Genomic DNA, 22054 nt, shown 5'->3' with positions numbered 1-22054 from the left:
ATCCATCCTTTTTTTTTTTTTTTAAAGATTTTTTTTTTTTTAATTTTTATTTATTTGAGACAGAGAGAACGAGAGAGAGAGAGCATATGAGGGGGGGAGGGTCAGAGGCAGAAGCAGGCTCCCCACTGAGCAGGGAGCCCGATGCGGGACTCGATCCCGGGACTCCAGGATCATGACCTGAGCCGAAGGCAGTCGCCCAACCAACTGAGCCACCCAGGCGCCCAATATCCATCCTTTTAAGCAGAGGGAAGGGTAGGGGTAGAAGAGTGAAGCAGTGGTGGAGAAGATGACTTTTATCTTATCCTTAATTGGGAACATGGGATCATTTGAGTGGGGAGGTAACTGGGATTCAGATGAGGACTGAAAGCATGGGAAAATTGGTCATGCTTTGGTGGAGAGATCAATAACCAACAAAGGAAAATCAGTAGTCATGCATTTGTATTGGATCCAGTGTAATGTTATGACTGTCTCATCAGTGAGAGAGCCTGAACTGTCGCAGACTTGGCAGTGGAAGTGTGGCTGTGGGAGCTGGGGGTGGGCGGTGCCCAGGGCTGTGAACTGAGGAAAGAGCTTGCAGCAGAGGAATCTGGGTGGAGCCACCACTAGAAGTCATCTTTTCATGGCTGTGGTGTGCAGTTCACAGCTATGTGTGTTCCATGAGCGCAGGGTGCAGGGAGGAGCGGGAGCGGTGCTGTTGGTGCTCTTCCTTCGTGGTACGCACCTTCTTCAGGAGCTGGGCATTCATTCTCAGCACTGTCTACAGCCAGGACCTGGAAAAGTCCTTCTTGTGATGGTCCAGGGCCAAGCCAGAAACTGAACCAAGGTCTGATTTAACAAACCAAAGCCCTTGCTCTTCGCTCTGTGGCCTGGGAAAAGTGCGAGGGTGAGGACTTGTGCTCCAAATAAGACTAATCCCGACTGGTGTCTTTACGTGGATAAAGGCCGGTCTCGCCATCCTAAGGGGAACCCGGCATGAGGATCGCTGCAGTCGAGGAGGCTGAGAACCTGTATCTCGTGTGCATGGAGAATCACTGAATGAATGCCAGAGGAGCCGTCAGAGATGGCTGAAAACACGGAGGAAGTGGGAGTGGGTAGGATGTGGACAGTTTAGTGTTAATGGCGTGGACTCTAAAGGGGCCTTGTGTACTATGGAAGGGGTACTTACCCTTGCTACCAAACAGTTGCCAACAATTATGGACTTTAATGTTAGGAGTCTTTTCATAGTGTTGAATACATTGTTGAATTAATTTTTTGAAAGTTTTATTTAAGTAATCTCTACACTCATCATGGATCTTGAACTCATGATCCCGAGATCAAGAATCACACGCTTTTCTGACTGAGCCAGCCAGATGCCCCCATTGTTGAATTAATTATTTTTGGTCTTTTATAGCACTTTGTTTTTACCAAATGGAACATAGACAAATTTTGGATTTTATTTGTAATATATTACTTTTTTTTAAAGGAAAATGTTAAGAATATATTTCCAGATGTAGATGTTAGCAAGACACCCATGTTTGGGGGACATTAAAACAATAAAATATAATAGATGTGTATATAAAGTCTTTACCTCTGTTAAGTGGTGATCGTGTAGAAAAAGCTAACTGAACCATGTTGGTGGGTTCTAATCAGTCTGTATGGCACTAATGTGTGTCTTTTTTGCTGTACGGAATGAGAAATGATCCAAGATATTGTCATGCTCTTCTTGTTCAGTGATATCTGCCATACTGAGAAATTATTGTTTAAATTAAAAACTGCACTTTGGGTGCTTGGGTGGCTCAGTCAGTTAAGCGTCTGCCTTCGGCTCAGGTCATGGTCCCAGGGTCCTGGGATCGAGTTCTGCATCGGGCTCCTTGCTCAGGAGAAGCCTGCTTCTCCCTCTTCCTCTGCTGCTCCCTCTGCTTGTGCTCTCTCTCTCTCTCTGTCAAATAAATAAATAAATAAAATCTTTAAAAAAAATAAATAGAAACTGCACCTTACACAACAAAATTGTACATCTCACAACTTAGATTAGTTTTATTTTCTTAATTTCTTACAGATTTTCATTTTTGAGTATTTGTTACTTTTTTTCCCCTAAATGTTAGGCATTATAAAATACAGTGTTTACTAATATTATTAGGTGTTGGATCAATGAGTAGAAGATGCATAAAATTACTTAGTTTAATTGCAGAAGGAAATGTTGGTGAATATTGCAATAAAGGTAGGTAGCAAATAACAATAATGAGTTGTAAATATTTCAGGTAGGTTGCAACTAATATTGAGTTGTGAGTATTTCAATGTATTTCTATTTGTAGACTCTGACTAGTGAGGCTTATTTTATTTTATTTATTTATTTTTTTAAAGATTTTATTTATTTATTTGACAGAGAGCTACACAGCGAGAGAGGGAACATAAGCAGGGGGAGTGGGAGAGGGAGAAGCAGGCTCCGCGGAGCAGGGAGCCCGATGTGGGGCTCGATCCCAGGACCCCAGGATCATGACCTGAGCCGAAGGCAGATGCTTAAGGACTGAGCCACCCAGACGCCCCTGAGGCTTATTTTAAAATTATTCTTCCTAATTTCAGCAACTGAGTAGGCTTTAATTTCTTCATGGCTTAAAAACTGCTTTCTCATTTTTATTATTTGGTAAAAATTCCAGCTCTGACACATTGAAAAAATTTTTCTGTAATCTGCCCTCTAAAACTTGGACTGTCCTTCCTGTGAGTTACTGTGATGCACATCGATATGCTAGTTCTCTGGGGCTGGTGGTGGTGTCTTTCTTAGGAGACTTATATTTCACTTCTTACCAAAAGTCACTTTGTCCCTTAGGAAAGTGGAGCCACTGAGGGCATTTTCATAGGAACAGTGGGGTGGATGGGTGGGTCAGGGGCGGGGGAGGGATGTCAGATACCGGGATTATTCCTGTTCTTAATGGTCTCTACGCTTTCAGGGGATCTGCAGCACATTTGCAGTGCAAAAGCATGGGGAGATGCGAATCTTTTAGGAAGACAGTAGGCTGCGCTGCTCTTGGTAACCATGGGTACCTGTTGGGTATCATAAGTGTCTAAATTTGGTTGTTTTTTGAAGAAGGCTCTCTAAAGTTTGGGAGTTACGTAACTGTGGCTAGTTATTAAAGCTTTAGGAGACAGGATCTTGGTATATTAAAGATACTTTATTTAATATTAGAGTGTTACTTTGATTATAGAGGCCTTTGTGAAAAGCTGCTGATCCTACAGTGTTGTAAGGAAAAACACACTGTGCAATGTTGGATTTAGTGTCGCTTTCCCTCGATGGTGGCAGGTGACTTAACCTCTGAATGGGGAGTGTCCCCTGAGCGATCACGCCTGAAGTGTCACCAGCTGTGGCTCCTGGTTATTTTCTCCCACCCTCTCTGAGATTCTCCCTCTCTGTATCAGTATTTAACAGTATATTTTACGAAAAAATTGCCCATAGTTTTATGTTCCTGCTTAGCTCTACAACGTAGTAAGGCTTACATTTACTTTTTGGGTTACAGGTTTTGTTTTAAATGTTTGGTGTTCGTGCCCTTTACTCTTTGCATTCAGGTCACCTGTCTTCCTTTCTGGTCCTGTTTTCTGTCTGCATCATCCAGTGGCAATTCTGGTGATGCTCCAGGCTTGTCAAACCTCAAGCGTTGTATTCATTTAATTTTGTGAAATAGCGTGTGATTTGATTATGGCTTCCTACCGACAACTTGCTTCTGTGTTTGCATAAGGAAATAATTAGTAATAACACTTTTGTTTCTTGATAGTTCTTAGTAGCAAAGTGTTGCAAATAGTTTAGTTACATCTCGGAAGTCTGGGGATCTTGGTTTTTTTTCCTCTACCAGGTTGTAGAGAAAAAAATTAATAAACTGCTGAGTTATGTGTGTTTTTAGCCCTTGGTATTTAATTTAGAGTTTACAGAGCGGAAGGCTTTGGAACTTCGTGGGTCGTTAGTTTCAGTGCAGCACACAGTGTGTTGGTGTGGAGGTTTTCCTTCTGGCTGTGCTCTGCAGCGTTCATGTGATGCACAGCGTGGTTTTGCATTTATAGAGCCTTTTGCCGTAGACTTGGTAAAATCCACATTTCCTAAATTTTATATTTATTTTTCACACACTTAATCTTGCCTGTCTTCTATTTCATCTTAGATTTGTCTGACTTGTGTACGTCAAACTGTCATGGTAGGTGTTTCAGAATAAGAATTCGTATTTGAATACATCGCTGGAGGATTTCGCCATAGTCGCAGTGCTGAAGGCTTGCATCTCATCTGCTTCCCACGGGCCAGCCCTGCCCCTGACCCTCCCGTGACGTGGGAATGGTCTAGATCTGGTGGCCACTGTGGGAGCCGGTGGCTCATGTGACTGAGGAACTGGGCTTTTTATTTCACTTCATGTTAATTCGTATGAAAATAGTCATGTGCGGCCAGTGGATGCTTCGCTGGGCAGCGCAGGCATGTACCCTTGTGCCGGAAGGAGTGTTGGAGACCTTTGCGTGTGACTGAGGGTGGCCGCGCCCCGCGTTGCGCCCCGCACTCCAGAGCACGACCTCCTGTCACCAGCGCTCTCACAGACGCGCACGCAGACCCTCGACCTGCTGGGCGCTCCTGTGGAGTCTGTTACCTGCGTTCGCCATGTTCTGACGGGCCCGGCCTGACGTGGGGCGGCGTGAACACTGGGCTCACGGGCAGCGCGCGGTCAGGCTTTGCTCTCAGCTCTGCCACCGCCTCGATGCCTCATCTTAGGGAAGTCATTTACCTTTCTGGCCTCCCGTCTGTCCCGTGGAAGATGCGCGAGTCTCACATCGCTGTGCTGCCGCCGCGGGTGTCAGACTGATTAAACCCCGGGTAGGGAAGGGCCCCTCCCAGCTTGCATGGGGTGTCTGTCTTGTGTGACGGGACCGTGAGGTGTCCGTGCCTCCAGAGAACATGCTGTATGCAGCTAGATAAGAGGTTGGCGATGCAGAGCTACTGCCAGGAAGAACGAGGGAAGGAGCCCCTGGAGCTCTGGGCTGTGTGGGCTGGTGCCGCGGGGAGGGGTGGCTGTGGAGCCGTAAGGTTTGCGAGTGGCAAGGTGCGTTGTGCCGCAGGGGAAGAAGCCTTGTTAGAAGCCTGACCTTGGTGCGGCCACATGGTAAAAGCAACAGGAGGTGAGAAATAGTAATTTGAAGCAGATGATATTTTATTTGAAGCCTTACTTAATTTTTGTTTCATTCAAGCATGAGCAAGATCACATATCCCTAATATTTTACTGAAATCTACTTAACACCCACCCCCCGCCAACAAAAGGCAGTAAAGGCGGGAATATGTACTGTGGCAATCTTAAATCACTTTAATAATATCCTGGTTTGTAACTGCTGGGATTTAAAAGTATCCTTTATGTGGGGAGGGTGCTATCTGTCCTTAAAAGTTGGAGTGGGAGGGGTCCTGGGGGGTGGTTTGGAACTGACCTGCTTGGCTGTGCCCCTGGCACTCAGGATTGCCATCACAAGAGAGCTCCTCCAGGTAGCAGTGCTCCCAGTCCTGCGGGCGGGTGGGCGGGCGCGAGGTGGATGCCCACAGCTGGAGGGCGGACTCCTGTCCTTCCGGACTGGAGATTTTCTGTGCACAGCTGAGAGATAGGCGGATACTCGGTGGAGGTACCCCAGTCTCAGTGTACAGGATACCGCCATGGGTGCCATGCAGAGTAGGCGATTTCCGAAGGTGGACGTCAGTGTGACTGGGGTAAAGGGCTGGTGCGCCCTGCCCACCTGCCATGGGAGACATGCAGTGATTTCAGGATGGAAGTCCTGATAGGCCAACATCATTGTATCATCACACCTCCTGAGACTGACATTGTCACGCAAGATTTCCTGTTAACTTTCCAGCTGAGTCTGTCGCAGAGTGAAGTTCAGAGCGTCTGCCTTTTGCTGCTGGCTTGCTGTTGTAGCCCGGACTACACCTGGAAGATGCAGTTGAACAGCCTCCCTTCATAAGCCGTTCTAGGTCTCCTTCTGCAGTTTGGAGATTGGAGCAAAGCCAAATTGTTAACGCTGAAGTTTAAATTCACGATTACTATTTTATGCTTAGTTCAGATGATGTTGATACCTTTTCACCATTTTCTTAAGTATTTTGAGAAAAGTTTATTCTCTCTATCCAAACATGATGGTTTGGATGTCCAGGAAGTGGAAGTGTGTGCGCTGCTGACGTCCTGACACTGTGGCGCATGGACGGACTGGAAGATAGCTTTAGCCCTAATTAGCATGAGCGTATCCTCTTAAACGTCAGTGTCCTTTCTCAATGTTGAGTTGAGCAGTAAGTCTTAATTTTATATTAATGCTACTAAAATAGTACTCCATAAGAGAGGAAAAGAGTGATTACCTGAGAGAGTTGACATCTGAGGACCTTTGTCATTGGATCACTGAGTGGTGTATTGAGAATTGCAAACGACACGGCTCTCCTTTTCTCCTCATAGAAGAGCATTGATTGCTTCAGAATCTTAATGGTTTTGTCAGTAAGAGGGTCTAAACAGGGAAGATCATTTCCCTGAGGTTCTAGGAGTCATTATGCACTCATACAAGTCTCTTTCAGTGTTTCATGTCAAAGTTATTTCAGTATAACCTATTTTAAGATAACCTTTACAGATGAGCATTATATATGCTATCGGTGTCTGGTAAATACAGAAACAATCAGTGTTGGCTCTAAATATGTAGAATTAATTTAAAAAATTTTTAAAAAGCATATATAATGAGTGTCTTTTGTTTCATGCAGTTGCTGTGATTGGCTGATAAATATTTGTCAAAGAAAGAGGGAACTGAAAGCTCGCACAGTGTGGCTTGGATATCCCGAAAAGTGTGAAGAAAAGCATCCCAGAAATTCTATAAAAAATCAAAAATACAATGTATTTACCTTTATACCTGGGGTAAGACTATTACATTCTTAAGAATAAGTTTCATATCAGAGATTACTAGCTCCTTTTGTTTTCACTGTTTATTTTTTTATTTTTTCCCCCCTCTTAATTGTGTCATGTCCAAATCAGTGACCTTTTGCTTTTGAACCATTCATGTTTCAAATAGTTGTTAAACAATTCATGCACACTTTTAATGGGTACATCATGGAGTTCAATATGAGAAAATTTATAGTTTGACTTCAGTCCTAGATAAACATATTTATATTATTGTGGAAATAACCAAGGAGGCCTAAATTAAATTATCAAAAAATAAGTCGTAAGTTTTGTTTGGAGGTGAAGTGGAATGTTAAGTTTAAAGCCTGCCAAGGAACTTCATGATGAAAGTAAAATAGTTTTTTATACAAACATGACTCAGTAACAAAATATCTGTAAGCATTTATAGATAATATTTTCTGCTTCACATTATAAATTTCAGGCCATGTTATATTGTTATATCATTAGTTATCTTTAATTAGGTATTATGTTAAGTGTAAATAACGAAGTTTAACTATTTCATTACTTTTTTTGTTGCTAGTGATATTTTTGGCTTAAGTTACAAAACTGAGTATGTATTTAGGATGATTGACTAATTTTTGTTTTTTTTGTACATCATTTCCTATTTTTATAGACCAATTTATTCATCTTTCTAAAGGCAAAAGGAAGCTGGTACTGGTTATATTTCTATATCAAAGTTTCTGACACATTCTAGTTATTCGCTCTTATGCTGTTTACAAGAAAATCTCTTGGTAAAGTGAAATAAGGGCTGTTTTATTTTTCATGTTTTAATTTAAATAATCACGCTGATTTTATACTGGGCATTGATTGCCCCTCGCCACCCTCCCCCATCCATCTAATAGTTGGCGAATGCTTCATATCTAATTAACTCTTTAGTAAAACACACAAAACTACTGTCTCCATCATTAAAAGACAGCTCTTTTGTCAGGACAATAAAATGTAAGCTGTCTTTCAGGCAGATAAATATTCTCATCTTTATTGAATGAAGCTACTGTTTTCTTTAAATTTTAAATACTCGCAGATGGGCGAAGCATTGTACATTTTCCTGAAGGTCACAGAGTTCATTCAGTAGACAACAGAGTGTTGACTACAGTGGCCTCAAGCCCACAGTGCAGCCTCGCTCTGCCCAGAGCACACCCCTGCCGCCCAGCAGGGTGGGCCGAGTCCTGGGGGCACCTGTTGGTGTGGCTGCTCCACTGTGAGCGTGTGAATTCTCGTTCTTAGAGTGTCTCTTAAATTAGGCTTTTCATCTAAAACGTAGTATTTTAGAAACATGTGGTAATTGCACAGTAGGAATTCTATGCCATTTTTAGCACAAATGGCAATTTTTGAATTGCTAATAGATACAATTTATGCTAACTGAGATTTTAAAGAAATCACTGAGGAAAAAGAGCTTTCTCTCCTGCTGAGATTAATTTATGAAATGACTCAAAACATCTTTAGACAGCAATTGAATATGATTATGAATATAAACGTGTTATCAATGTAGCTGATTTTTGAGTTGCACAAACAACTGTATGGTAATGTAGAAAACTTCATTATATAAAAACTGTGGTTCCAGACTCTTTAAGTCAACAATAAGTACTTAACCCATTGCTCTGCTCTTGTTAAAATTTCCATACCCTCCAAGTTGCATATAAGTGGCATCCAAGGAGATTGTGATTTGGAAGTTGCAAGGTTGTAAGTTTAATTGCAATTATAGTGTGCCATTTGAATTATTCTCATCTATAAACATGAGATTTGTTCCATTTTGATTTTCAATTTAAATTTAATAATTTGAGAATTTGTAAATAGAAGTCTGTTAATATACCGGATCTTGGGTTTTCTTCCTTAAAGATAACTCTGTTTGAATTAAAAAACAAAAAGTTGCAGGATTTGCATTCCTAAAATTTTATTGAGTGATACTTATTTTGTATTTGAAAATATTATTGCAGATCAACTGCCAAGAGATTATAAAGAATATATAGGTTGCCGTCTTCCTGAATTGATGTGCAATTCACATACTTTTTTATGTCATTATTTCTTATACTTCGAGAGAAGTAAATAGAAGAGATGAAGGCAGTTTTTGTGAAGTCATATTGTGTATGTTTTGCTTGTTCGCTCAGTTATTTTAAAGCTACCCAGATGTTCATGTTCAGAAACATGGCTGTTACATTTTTTACCATTTCATAAATATAAGGTTAATAGAACTTTCCCATTGTAAGAGTTTCTGAGTTATCAAGATAAGCATTTGTGTGTATATAAATAATATATTTATTGACTTAGTAACACTGGGAAGGTTTCGCTATCTCATTTGCTTTGATATACATACAGAGATTTACAGAGGAGTGTGCAAAACTGGAAATTGTATACAAGTAAATCAAAACTTTTAGAGGATGCTTTTAACATAATTGGAAGTTCTAATTGTTTTTTCAGTTTATTTTAAATATAATTTTAAGTAAATATAATATATATGTAATTTAGTTATTGGAAAGCCAGTGTCAAAATTACTTAATTTACTGTAACTCAGGGCATATTCTCACTGTTTGATGGAAATGTAGTTAGATATTGTGCTGATTTAATTATTTAATTGAAGTTTTAAAGGTTGTCCTTGGAGAGATTGTGTTAATTTTTTCTTTTCCTTTTTAGGTTTTATATGAACAATTCAAGTTTTTCTTGAATCTCTATTTTCTGGTAGTATCCTGCTCACAGTTTGTACCAGCATTGAAAATAGGCTATCTCTACACCTACTGGGCTCCTCTGGTAAAAGAAAAGATTTTTGAAATTAAGTTAAATTATTAATATTTAGTATTTGGTTTTCAGAGTGGAGATGGTTGAAGGATGAAGTGATCAGGTTTTCAGAAGCATGATACTGCTGCTGTGTACCTTTGGACTTCGCAGCCTCGCAGGGGCGTCGGGCCGTGCGCTGCCTGTGCGTCTTGGCTCAGGGGCCACTGGGCGCCTTTGCTGGCGGGCGTGGGGGTGTTCTCCATGGGGCATCCTGTACGTGCCCTGCGATACAAGGTCTGTCTCACCAGCCTGGCTCCCCCCATGCCGATGGCGCTGTTGGGAATGATGGGGTGGGGTCTCCTCAGTGACTCTCTTGGCATCCTGATAGATGGGCACTTCTTCCCTTTTGGCTGAAGTATCTCAGTCAGTGAAGTCCAGACGGTTTCTGGTTGGCAGCTCAGTGTGTGAAAGTTTTTGAAAGGCAGATGACACTTAGCATCAAATATTTCAACTTCAAACATAATGCTGTTTTAATGGTTTGATGCTGTTTGCCAGTAATTTTCATTAATTTTCAGCTTATACAGGCAAAATGTGTGCCTTCTTTCTTCCTCTCACCTGGAAAAATGTACTGCTTCCTTTTGGGCAGATTACCAGCATAATCCAGTCAAGAAAACATAGTGAAAGGGCAGGGCTGGCATCCCCCACCTAAGCACTCCCTTCAGAACTGGACATCTGATCAGCATGCTCCCGACTTAATCTCTTCTGGTTGGTGCCGCCCTGGCCCCCCAGAGAGGGTCTTCTCAGACGCACCGGGGAGGACTGGCAGAGGGGGCCGAAATCTCCCTGACAGGGTCCCTTCAAGCAGCCCCTCCTGCTCCCATCCACACAGACTTTCGAGTAGCATGGATTTGAGCGGTGAAAGTAACTGCATTGTCCTACAAATACAAAATCACCGAATGAATGAACACATGTCCACTCTTTAAATTAGCAAGGTTGGAAGACATTGGGGTTATTTAACTAGGGTGGTCAAGGAAGGCCCCTCTGAGGGGTGGCACTCAGATGCTATCCAGATGACAGAGTGGCTGGGCCGTGTGCAGAACACGGAAAAGAGATGTGCAGGCCAAGGGAGCCGGGGTGCTGGGGTGCTGCTGGAGCGTGGGGACGCGGGGACTGTGATGGGAGGGAGGTCAGTGGGGGCTCCCATTTCCTCCTGAGTGGGAGAGGGAGCTGTCTGTCTCTCTAGGTGTCACACAGCACACAAAGGACACTGGAGCTCAGACCCCTGTTGTCACAGTTGGTTCAGGCCAGGTGGCTCTGGACAGAGGACAGAGACTGTTTTCTTTTTTCCTCGCGCCTTTCTTCCCCCTGCAGGCAACTTCTCTTCTGCATTTGAGATTCAGTTGTTACATCTCTCTTAATAATTTTACTACTTATGTTTGGATCACTAAAATAATAGTATTGTTTGCATGCTTTAAAAAATCTATATAAAGATTATCTTACTGTATGCTTCCTGTTGCATCATGCTTTTTTGGCTTAACATTGATTTATAAAATGGATCCATGATGACACATTCACTTTTCACTTCTCTGAAGCATTCCATTGGATGAATATGTCCATCTTCCCAGAAAAGGAGACTTTGAGGTTTCTTCTCATTTTTCACAGTTACAGACTTTGCTATAATGGTCATTGTGATTGTACATTGTTCCCTGGGCACGTGAGCCGGAGACCCCTTAGGCTGTGTGCATCCTGGAAGTCTGATTGGCAGACTGCTCCTTACTTTTCCCAGTTTCCAATAAAAGCAGTATAGCATTACAGAAATTTTAGAGCATAGAGAAAATACGTGCTCATCCTAAAGACACGACTGTACTTAACAATTTCAATGTTTATTTCTGGCCACTTTTTCTACCCCTGGCTTCACGAGGTTGCCCTGAATCCCTTCAGTATCACTCCCATCTTGGGTTGAAATTCACTTTATCTGTGATATTCTCAGAACACAACATCTTCTTAAAAATCTAACGTAGAATGTGTTCATTTCTGTTTTGCTTTTGCATCTTTTCCTATTAACTGTGATCTAAGTAGCTTTTAACCGAAGAGAGTGTTAGTTTTAGATGGATTCCTGATGAGGAATTCATGCACAGAATTGACTGTCGGCCAGAGCTGGAGTGAGAGCGTGCGTGTGAGCGTCGGTGCCTGTCCTTCCTGGGCTTCCCTGTGACGTTTACGTCCTCTGACTCGATTGTCAGCCGGAGGTGTTGGAAGTACTTAGTCCTTCTCTTGTCGGCGTGTGAGAATTAACGATGGCGTTTACAGAAGTGCCTCGGTCAGCCCCCGCTGCGGTGTTCAGGGAAGGGACGTTGTTACTCTGCTGCACTTGCGTGTCAGGGGCCACAGAGTAAGGTGAAAAGCCCGTTTTTCCCATTTGAGTGCGCTTCATGTTGCCTTGTGACACGCCTGGCCAGCTTCTCGTGTCCCTGCTCTCCTACCGCCCTGTCAGACCTCAGAAGTGGTCTGTGTTATGAAGCCGTGTCCTGTTGTTCTTTGGTTGGGTAGCAGCCACGATCGATGCCTTTCATCAGATAATCAGGACTGAAGATTTGTTAGTATCTGTGCTTGCACTGCTGTATACATCTTAACCTCTGATTTAGCAAAACTCTTAAAAAGGTGATGTGTCCATTGGATTCGCCTTTGAATCCAAGAGGCAGGCTGAGGTATATTGGTTCCTTGATCCAAACTCACCTCAGAAAAAAATTTTTTAAACTGAAAATTCAGATATTATATACAGAAGATCTTTTTTATTAATCTAGGCAAACTTAACCTTTAAACTAAATCTACATCTAAAATGTGTAAATGTACACACACACACACACACATATATATCCTATATATATATATATATTTTTTTTTTTTAAATAAAGGAGGTGTGCTTCAGCGGGATTCTTTCCTAGCTCCTGATTCCTTGCTCTTTCTTGACCACTGTGTTTGGCCCTGGCCTTTGTCGAGGGCCTGCACTAGCATGTGGTCCTTACACACACGCTCAGTGTTTGACGTCTTTTCTCTGCCTGCTTTCTCAGGTTCTGTAAGTACCTGTAAGGTTGCTCAGAGAAAGGAATTAGTTAGCATTTCCAAATTCCTCTTTGCCAGAAACCTGCCAGTGAAGCGTAAAACCATCACATAGCTGGTGGTTATAAAATCTTACGTGTAACGTCCACTAATTTTAAACAAGGCACTTCACATTTGTTCTGCTCTCCACCTCAAGGGTATTTCTGAAGACAGTGATGGTTTAATAATCTTTCTATATCAAGCACTCTGGCAGTGTTATTTACTAGCTTCAGCTCTGATCTAATTTCTGTTATATTTTGCCTTAGAACAGGAGAGCAAACTGAAAATAAGTGATTTTACTGCGTTCTTGTGTCAGAATGAAGGTTTCCTTTTGCATCATTCAGTTTCCACAGCAGCTCTTTGAGGGAAAGCTAGTGTAATCAGAGTAACAAAACGGATTGTAATGCTTCTATCAGAGTTAATCAGGTAGAATAGATCTAGCCATGCAGGCGGTTCCTAGATAACGGAGGTCTGGCTTGTTAACACTGCATCTTCCACGTAAGCTGGGTTCCTGGTATTTTGTTAATGGAAAGTCAGATAGGCTGCGTAGGTGAGTGGCCAGTCTGCGAGGACTCTGATTTTCGGTCCTTCTGTCCACTCCTTCTTCTGAGAGTCTCTGCATGTTGGAGGTGTGGGTGGAGGTACGGAAAGGAGGAACCAGATCAGTTATTTGGACTTACACCTCCTGCTGTCCAGAGACGAGCATGCTCAACATAAGCTGCACATTTAGTGTGACCTTTGCCGAAGTACGTATGCTGCTTGTGTCTCAGTCTCCCTGTCTGAAGTAGAGCTGAGGGTACACACCTTGTAAGGTTTCTGTGGCATTTGAAAGGTAACTTACTCAGAATACATAGAGAAGTCTCTGGCGTGGTTAAACTGATACTATAATATATAGTACAATTTTTTCTCATTTTATAAAATACCTCTTGTTTTGGCACTTACTCCACATGGCCCCTGGGCCATCTGGAGAAGAAGGAAGAAGGAATTCTACTTTGTGGTACAAGATTTAGTCCCGGCCCACGGACCGGCTGTGTGACACATTCCTGTCAGGCATTGTGACTGACAGACCTGATGCACAAATACTGTGGTTTCGCGGTGAAATACTCCTCGGTTTGCTTTTGGCTCTTCTAGGTGGCATTACTGTAGCTTCCATCTTTGACCTGCTTGGTGCTGAGGCCATGGGAAGGTCCAGGTACTCCTGTGGGGCCGCTTGTCCACACCTTCCATAGGCCACCGGTCTGTTTTGATCCAGTTACGACCCAGTAGATCTAAACTCTAAAGGCGGAGGCCCATGTGTGGTAGACTCCCGTTGTTAAGAAGGAAACGGTGGCATGGCATCTCTTGCGCCTTTCTGGTCATCTGCTTTATGTTGCAAGGCTGGCTCTTGGGGCTTTTCTCAGGGTGGATATGCCGGCGACGGACGTGGTGGTATGGGAGTGACACCTCTTGGTTGTTGCTGGTCCTACACATCTGTCCTGTATTCAGGTAAACCGTAGATTTGGGGTGTGGCCCAGAGTGGCTTGTAGGTACTAGCAGTCTTTGCCTGTGACCAGGGCTCTGTCCCCTTGAAGAGTGCTTAACTCCTGTTTCAGAAGTTGGGACCTGCCCCTGTTTGGTAATCTTCTCTAATATTACTGCTATAGAAATGAGAGCTTATTTCCACTTCCTGAGTTCTTGAAAGCACTAGGAACTATTACGTTTTGTGGCTTATAATTGATGAATGGAGAAGTAACTTTTGCTGTCTTTTTTTTTTTTTTCTTTTTAAAGATTTTATTTATCTGACAGATAGAGAGACAGCGAGAGAGGGAACACAAGCAGGGGGAGTGGGAGAGGGAGAAGCAGGCTTCCCGCGGAGCAGGGAGCCTGATGCGGGGCTCGATCCCAGGACCCTGGGATCACGACCTGAGCCGAAGGCAGACGCTTAACGACTGAGCCACCCAGGCGCCCCAACTTTTGCTGTCTTTAAGCCATACGTGTCCTGGGTGAAAGTTAGATTGACCTGGAGAGTCTAGATGACATATATATGTGTGGGCCTGTTCCTTGGACAGGAGAGATGAAAGTACACATTCCAGGCAGGGCTCGAGCAAATCTGTAGCGCAGAAAACCTTCCAGGTGATGGTGCTACGTTAGCCTGATTCGGAGCCACTCCTTTAACAATACTATCTTCAGTCTCTAAGGAACAGAGGCTCGACAGCCATTCTCCCCTCTCTCTCTCTCAGGGCGAGGCGGTCACAAGTAGAATTGTAAGAAATTACGTATGCACTGTGAACATGGGTCTGCAACAGTAAATATTCTCCTGCATGAGAATGGCTGCATAGAACTGTATTTCCTCCTTCGGTGGATGCGTATGTTTCATGTTACTGAAACTAAGTTGAGACTCAGAGCTTTTGTTTTTAAAGTGGTATCGTCTTCCCACCTGAGACTAACCACATCTTTGAATTAAGGAAATACAGTATTTCAACATATGAGTGTACCATGAATTTCCTATTTATAGACATGCAGGTTATTTCCAGTTTTTTATATTTGATGCTGCTGGGATCCTTGTTTTTTTGTTTTGTTTTGTTTTTTAGGGTAAGTTTCCAGAAGTGAAACTGTTTGGTTAAAGTGTGTGCAAATTTTAAGGCTTTTGATAACACTAAATTTGTTAAAAGAATATTTTGGTATCTCCTGCTTTGGATTTTCATAGTTTTTTCTTTGTCTTCCTGTACTAAAAGACATCTAGATAGAAAGGAAAGAAGGAAATATGGCTCTTTTCACAGTGGCATGATCTTGTACGTTGGGAAGTCTGAGGTGTCCACACACACAGAAACGTTAGAACTAATAAATGAGGTAGTAAGGTTGTAGGGTACAAGATAGATACACAAAAACCACTTGTATTTCTGTATACCAGCAATGAGCATCTGAAAATGAAATTAGGGTAACAGTTCCATTTATAGTGGCATCAGAAAGAAAAAAATAGGAATAGATTTAGCTAAAATACAGGGTTGCCTGCTGGAAACTAATAAAACATTTTTTTTTTTTTAAAAATCAAAGATCTAAATAAATAAAAGTCATCCCGTGTTCAGGAATTGAAAGACAGTATTGTTACAGTGACAGCACTCTCCAAATTGATCTGCACATTCAGTACAATCTCTGTCAAAATCCCACTTGGCTTTTTGGCAGAAACTCACGAGCTGATTCTAAAATTCATGTGGAAATGCAGGAGACCCAGAGTAGCCAGTGCAACCTAGAAAAGAAGATCAGCATTGGAGGACTCCTGCTTCCCCATTTCAGAGCTCATTTCAAAGCCACAGTAATCAAGAAGGTGTGGGACTAGCAGAAGGATAGATGAATAGACCAAGGAATACAACGTAGAGTCCAGGAATAAACCTTTACACTCATGACAGATTGGTTTTCGGCAAGGATGCTAAGACCGTTCGGTGGACCGTTCAGTGCACGCAACGAATGGTGCTGGGGCACCTGGACAGCTGGATGTGAAAGAATGAAGGTGGGCCCGTCCCTCAGGTCATACCCAGAAAACCACTCGTAAGGGATCGTAGACCTCAGTGGAAGAGCGAAAACTGTAAGACTCCTGGAGGAAAACATAGAGGCAAATTTTTGTGATCTTGGACGGTAAAAGCCCAAGTGACTAAAGAAAAACTTAAATAAATTGTATTTATCAAAATTAAAAACTTTTGGACACCAGAGGATACCATCAGGAAAATAAAATGATAACCTAGAGTGGGGGAAAATATTTGTAATCTCACATATGCTAATCACATGTCTAACGAGGTATTTGTTTCCAGAATAATACGAAGAGCTCTTACAGCTTCACAGTGAAAAGACAAATGACACCGTTAACAAGTGGGTGTAGGATCTGAACACACATTTATCCCAGGAAGATTTGAATGGCCAATAAGCTCCTGTTAGGGGGTATAACCACTTTGGGAGGCAGCTTGGCCGTTCATCAAAATGCTAAACAGGCCACCTCACCCAGAAGAGGCAAATTCATAGAGACAGAAAGTTGGACTACTGGTTGCCAGGGGTTGGGGGCTGGAGGGGGATGAGGGTGACCCCTGTCCAGTGTGGGGTGTCTCTCTCTTTGGGGTGATGAGAATAGTCTACGGTCAGATGGTGGCGATGGTACAACTCTGAGCGTAGCAGGGAGGATCAGCTTTGAGTAAACGCAAGGGCTCACCTAGTGTGGCCTGTTGGTGACACAGACACAGCCCTGGAGTGACAGACTGTTGTCCTTTGAGGGCAGTTGTCCAGTGTTGGGTCACTCACAGAGTAGCCGGGGAGTGCGCATCAGTGTAACATGCAGCCTTCTGAAGAGTCTGGCCGTAGAGAGGTAGACTGGAAGAGTATTCACACTCGGAAAACACGAGTGTAGCCCTGAGATGTCAGCCACGTGTCAGGGGAGTAACGGACTTCACGACAGAGCACAAGCACATCAGCGTTGATTTGTGTGGCCTCAAGCTGACCTGTTGAGGTTTTGCTCACAAAGCGGGACAAGCCTGCGCGGGATGAGGCTGTCGTGTTGGGATTGCGCCGCGTTCCTTCCTGCTTCCTTCCACCAGCAGGATTCAAGTGCAGAAAGCATAAGATTTTATCTCAGCCTTTGGTAATTTGATATTTAAAGGCTCAGGCGTTCTAAATATAATTCCTGGGTTGGTTTTTTGTTTGTTTGTTTTTTTTTTTTTTTTTCAGATTGTTGATTTCTTTTTTCTTTGGGTTACTAAGTATTTTCTGATGTTTAGCTTGAAGTACATGTTATGATAACGAATTTTAAAAAATTATTTGGGAATAGGGAGAATTGTAAATCTTTTAGTATGTATTATATTCCTCTTGTAGTGTTGCATTATTTTTGTCTTTTTGTTTTCATTTATGTTTTAGAAGTAATATAAATTGAGGGGGGAAAAGTAAAACTGCTTGGTTAAAGAATAGTCCCTTAACTTTTTTGTTAAAGCTAGTCTTCTCAAATACTATATTTTATTTTGTTTTATAGGGATTTGTTTTGGCTGTTACTATCATGAGGGAAGCAATTGATGAATTTCGGCGTTTTCAGCGAGACAAGGAAGTGAATTCACAGCTCTACAGCAAGCTTACAGTAAGAGGTTAGCAAGACCCTTTTGATCTAGCTTATCCTTTGCTAACTGTAATCATCATTTTAGAGTTAACATAAGTGAAAGAAAACATGTCTTAATTCTGTTAGAAAATAGTATGTGATTACATATGGTATCTAATTTTTTTTAATAATCTAATGTCTACAATTTCAAGAGAACACATGTGAAACCTAACTGGTGTATGCACATTTTCTGTGAATATCACCTACCTAAAATCTGTTTGTGTTATATTTAAACACAGTCATAAAAGTCGGACAGACATCTGGTACCATGGCCTTAAGTGAAGGGAACTTGGAGCACGTACAGTAAATGTCATGATCCAAAGTGATAGCTGCTTTATGTCCATTTCTCCTTCACTTCATTCAGGGCTTTAAGCCTTCCCTAATTTTATGTTTTTAAAGAGCTTGTTTCTTTGGTCTCTCAGTCCCAGTGGAAAAGAAGCGATGTGTAGAGGAGTGTGGGAGAAGCCATTATAGGCGGGCATTATGCCTGTCGAAAAGTGACACCATGACAGTCATTACCTCAGCAAGGGACTGTGAAGGGGGGTACTGAAGAGCTAGACAAGTATTCATAATAACTTGGAAGCTGCTTATAAAATGAGGTTTAGAGTGGAGTTTGTATCTTCTGTTTACATGTTGGACATTTGTACACTGAATTTATTTATTTGAAATAATTCTCCAAAAAATTTTTCTGTAGCTTATTGGGATGTATTTCATATAACATAAAGTTTATCCATTTAAAGTATACAGTTCAGTGGTTTTTGGTATGTTCACAGAGTTATGAAACTATCAGCACCATCTAATTTTGGAACTTTTTTTTTTTTTTAAAGACTTTATTTATTTATTAGACAGAGGAGAGCACAAGCAGGCAGAGTGGCAGGCAGAGGGAGAGGGAGAAGCAGGCTCTCCGCCAAGCAGGGAGCCGGATGTGGGACTGGATCCCAGGACCCCAGGATCATGACCTGAGCTGAAGGCAGCCGCCCACCTGACTGAGCCACCCAGGCGCCCCTAATTTTGGAACATTTTTAACATTCTAGAAAGAAACTGAATATATTAGCCGTCATCCCATTCTTGCCCCTTCTGACCCTCTTCCAGGCCCAGGCAGCCCTCAGTCTGCTTTCTGTCTCCGTGGATTTGCCTCTTAGGACAGGTCACAGAAGTGGAATTGTGCAGTATGTGGGCTTTTGTCACAGGCTTCTTTCACTTGGCATCCTGTGTTCAAGGTTCATCGGTGTTGTGGCACCTTTCAGGCTTTATTTCTGTTTGTTGCCAAATAATATTCCACTCTGTGGTATTCCGTGTTGTGTTCACCCATTCATCTGTAGATGGACGTTTGGTTTGTTTCCACTCTAGGCTTTTGTAAATAATGCTGCTGCGAATGTCTGTATGTGAGTGTTTTTGTGTGAACATTGTTTTATTTCTTTTGTAAATATACCTAGAAGTGAAATTGCTGGATTATGTGGTGACTATGTTTTTGATAAACTGCCAAGCTGTTTTCCTAATTGGCTACACCGTTTTGCATTCTCACTGGCAATGTGTGAAGGTTCCAGTTTCTCCACATCCTCATGGCACTGTTATTGTCTATCTTCTTTATTGTGGCCATCCTGTTGGGTGTGAAGTGGTATCTCACTGTGGCTTGATTTGTGTTTCCCCAATGACTAGTGATATTGAGCATCTTTTCATGTGCTTATTAGGTGTTTGTATGTCTTCTTTGGAGAGATGTTTATTCAGATTTTTTGCTTGCTTTTTTTTTTTTTTCCTTGTGTGTACCTCTTTTAAGATACCACTTTTTTTTTTTAATTTTATTTTACTGTTATGTTAGTCACCATACATTACATCATTAGTTTTTGATGTACTGTTCCATGATTCATTGTTTGCGTATAACACCCAGTGCTCCATTCAATACGTGCCCTCGTTAATACCCATCACCGGGCTAACCCATCCCCGGGCTTACTGTTTTAACTGGGTTATTTGTTTTTTTAATTATTGACTTGTAAGCATTCTTTATATAATCTGGATTTAGGTCTCTTGTCAGTATATGGTTTGGAAATATTTTGTCTCATTCTGTGGCATGTGTTTTCTTCTTCTCGGTGTCCTCTGATGCACAGAAGTTTTCATGTTGATGATGTCTGCCTCATCTGTGTTTTCTTTTGTTGCTTTTGCTTTTGGCATTGCACCTGAGACGATTTACCAACCCAAGGTCACAAGGATTTGCTTCTGTATTTTCTTCCAGGGATTTTACAGTTTTAGCTTTGGCATTCAGATGTGTGATCCACTTTCATTTCATATTTCGTGTGTGGTGTGTGATGTGGGTCCACCTTCCTTTGCATGTGAGTATCCAGTTGTCCCAGTACCATTTATTGAAAAGACTATTCTTTTGAGGGTAAATCGAATGATTATTAAGAAGCTTTGATGCTTCAAGCTGTGGCATGGTAGAGGTTAGGTGTGTTGTAGCAAAGAGGTAAGCTTGCGTTTTGGAAAAGAGAGTCCCCAGAATGGCCAGGCAAATTAGGTGTAACCTTGGTGTGTCTTTTTTAGAATATAGTATAGATCCCGGCTTATTTTTTAAATTGTTTTTAACTGTGGTATTTGGACTGTGTAGAGATTTGTTTCTGTGTATTAATTGTATCATTCAGAACTAAGTGGTATGGTGGTATCTGAGAAACTGGCAGAGGAGACAGTCCTGCATGCCCTTTCTTCCACAGAAATACGGAAAAGCCAAGCGCCTGCCATGAGGAATGCAGCCCACATTCTTGACTGGGGACTCTGGACCCTGCTCTGAAGGGAATAGAGCAGGACTTACTTGCAGAGAATTGTGTCTGTCTGTCCAACCTGTCAGGGACACATGAAGGACGGACTCAGGATGTCTTTCTTTCATGTAACTTGGATGTCACTCAGGGCAGAGGAGCCAAAAGCCAGTGGGCATTTCTCAAGCCTCTGTCAGGCTAAGGAGGCAGCGGTAGCTTGGGGCCACCAGTGGTAGTCGACACACCGAACAGAGGGTCACATGCCAGGCTGAGGAAGCTGGAGAGGGGATTTCTTTGGAAAATTAGGGCATGTAAAAGTGCCTGTGTTTACTGGGGAGTTTTGAAAGCCACATCCAAGGCCAGCCCTGGATCACGCTCAAAAAAGACCCCGAGAAAGTGTTTTGCCTCTGGCCAGTCTCTAGGCTCAGTGCAAGCAGAGGTGAAGGCTCAGGCTGAGTTCCAGGCAGTCTGGCTCTGTGTTGGGGTCCCCAGCACAGAGGCAGTCTGCAACGATTGGGAGAGGTTGGTCTCACTTTCTCTCTTCTGTCCTTCTCCCTTTCTCCCTCCCTTGCTTCCTTCCTCCCTCCTCTCAGCTCTTTCCTTCTTCCCTCCCACCATCCTTCCCTTTCTTTCTTAGTCTCGCCCCCTCCCCATGCAAGGAAATCCTTTCCAAAACACTGGCTGAAAGACTTCTCAGTCCAGACATGACAAAGAATACACACTTCACAAAATGAGTCTAGAGAAGTCACCCTACGTGCATGGCTACAGCATATACTGAACAACAAAACAAACCAAGAAGAGGGGGAAGGGACTGATTTCCTGAGTTACAAGATTATAATAGAGTGTACAGGTTTCCACAAAAAAATTACAGAACATGCAGAGAAACCATGTGGCCCAGTCACAGAGGAAATGAACAGAAACCGTCCCTGCAGAAGCCCAGATCCTGGACTTAGGAGGCAAAGTCTAGATCAGCTGCCTTAAATCTGTCCAAGGAGCTAAAGGAAACAACTGGAAAAATGCTGAAAGAATTAGGAAAAATGATGGGTTTTTTTGTTTTGTTTTGTTTTTTAAGATTATATTTCTTTATTTGACAGAGAGAGATACAGCTAGAGAGGGAACACAAGCAGGGGGAGTGGGAGAGGGAGAAGCAGGCTTCCCGCGGAGCAGGGAGCCCGATGCGGGGCTCGATCCCAGGACCCTGGGATCATGACCTGAGCTGAAGGCAGACGCTTAACGACTGAGCCACCCAGGTGCCCCGAAAAATGATGTATTAACATACAGAATACCAATAAAGGTATAGAAATTATAAAAGAAGCAAAAAGCAAAAATTCTGGTGCTGAAAAGTACAATAAAGTAAAGGAAAAACTCACTGGGGAATGTCAGTAGCAGAGTTGAGCTGGCAGAAGGAATCAGTGACCTTGAACCTAGGTAATTTCAATAACTAGATAATTTCAAGTGGAACTATCCATTCTGAGAAGCAGAAG

The 22054-nt window shown here is 42.5% G+C and overlaps 1 protein-coding gene across 4 annotated transcripts in view; it reads left to right on the top strand.

Moving 5' to 3' along the window:
- Positions 1 to 22054, top strand: part of ATP9B (ATPase phospholipid transporting 9B (putative)) — a 250338-nt gene that overhangs the window by 25898 nt on the left and 202386 nt on the right. For 2 of the 4 annotated variants that reach the window (XM_044921226.1, XM_044921227.1), the window contains exons 3-5: positions 6719 to 6869; positions 9540 to 9653; positions 17707 to 17815. In XM_044921226.1, coding sequence (XP_044777161.1) covers positions 6719 to 6869; positions 9540 to 9653; positions 17707 to 17815 — 374 coding nt within the window. Of the gene's footprint in view, positions 1 to 6718; positions 6870 to 9539; positions 9654 to 17706; positions 17816 to 22054 lie in introns of those variants that run through there. The other 2 variants (XM_021686168.1, XM_044921228.1) reach the window with 2 other exon arrangements.

This window comes from Neomonachus schauinslandi, chromosome 14 (genome assembly GCF_002201575.2).
Source record: "Neomonachus schauinslandi chromosome 14, ASM220157v2, whole genome shotgun sequence".
NCBI classification, from domain to species: domain Eukaryota; kingdom Metazoa; phylum Chordata; class Mammalia; order Carnivora; family Phocidae; genus Neomonachus; species Neomonachus schauinslandi.
Note: the sequence above shows the minus strand (reverse complement) of the source record. Positions and strands in the feature narration are given on the sequence as shown.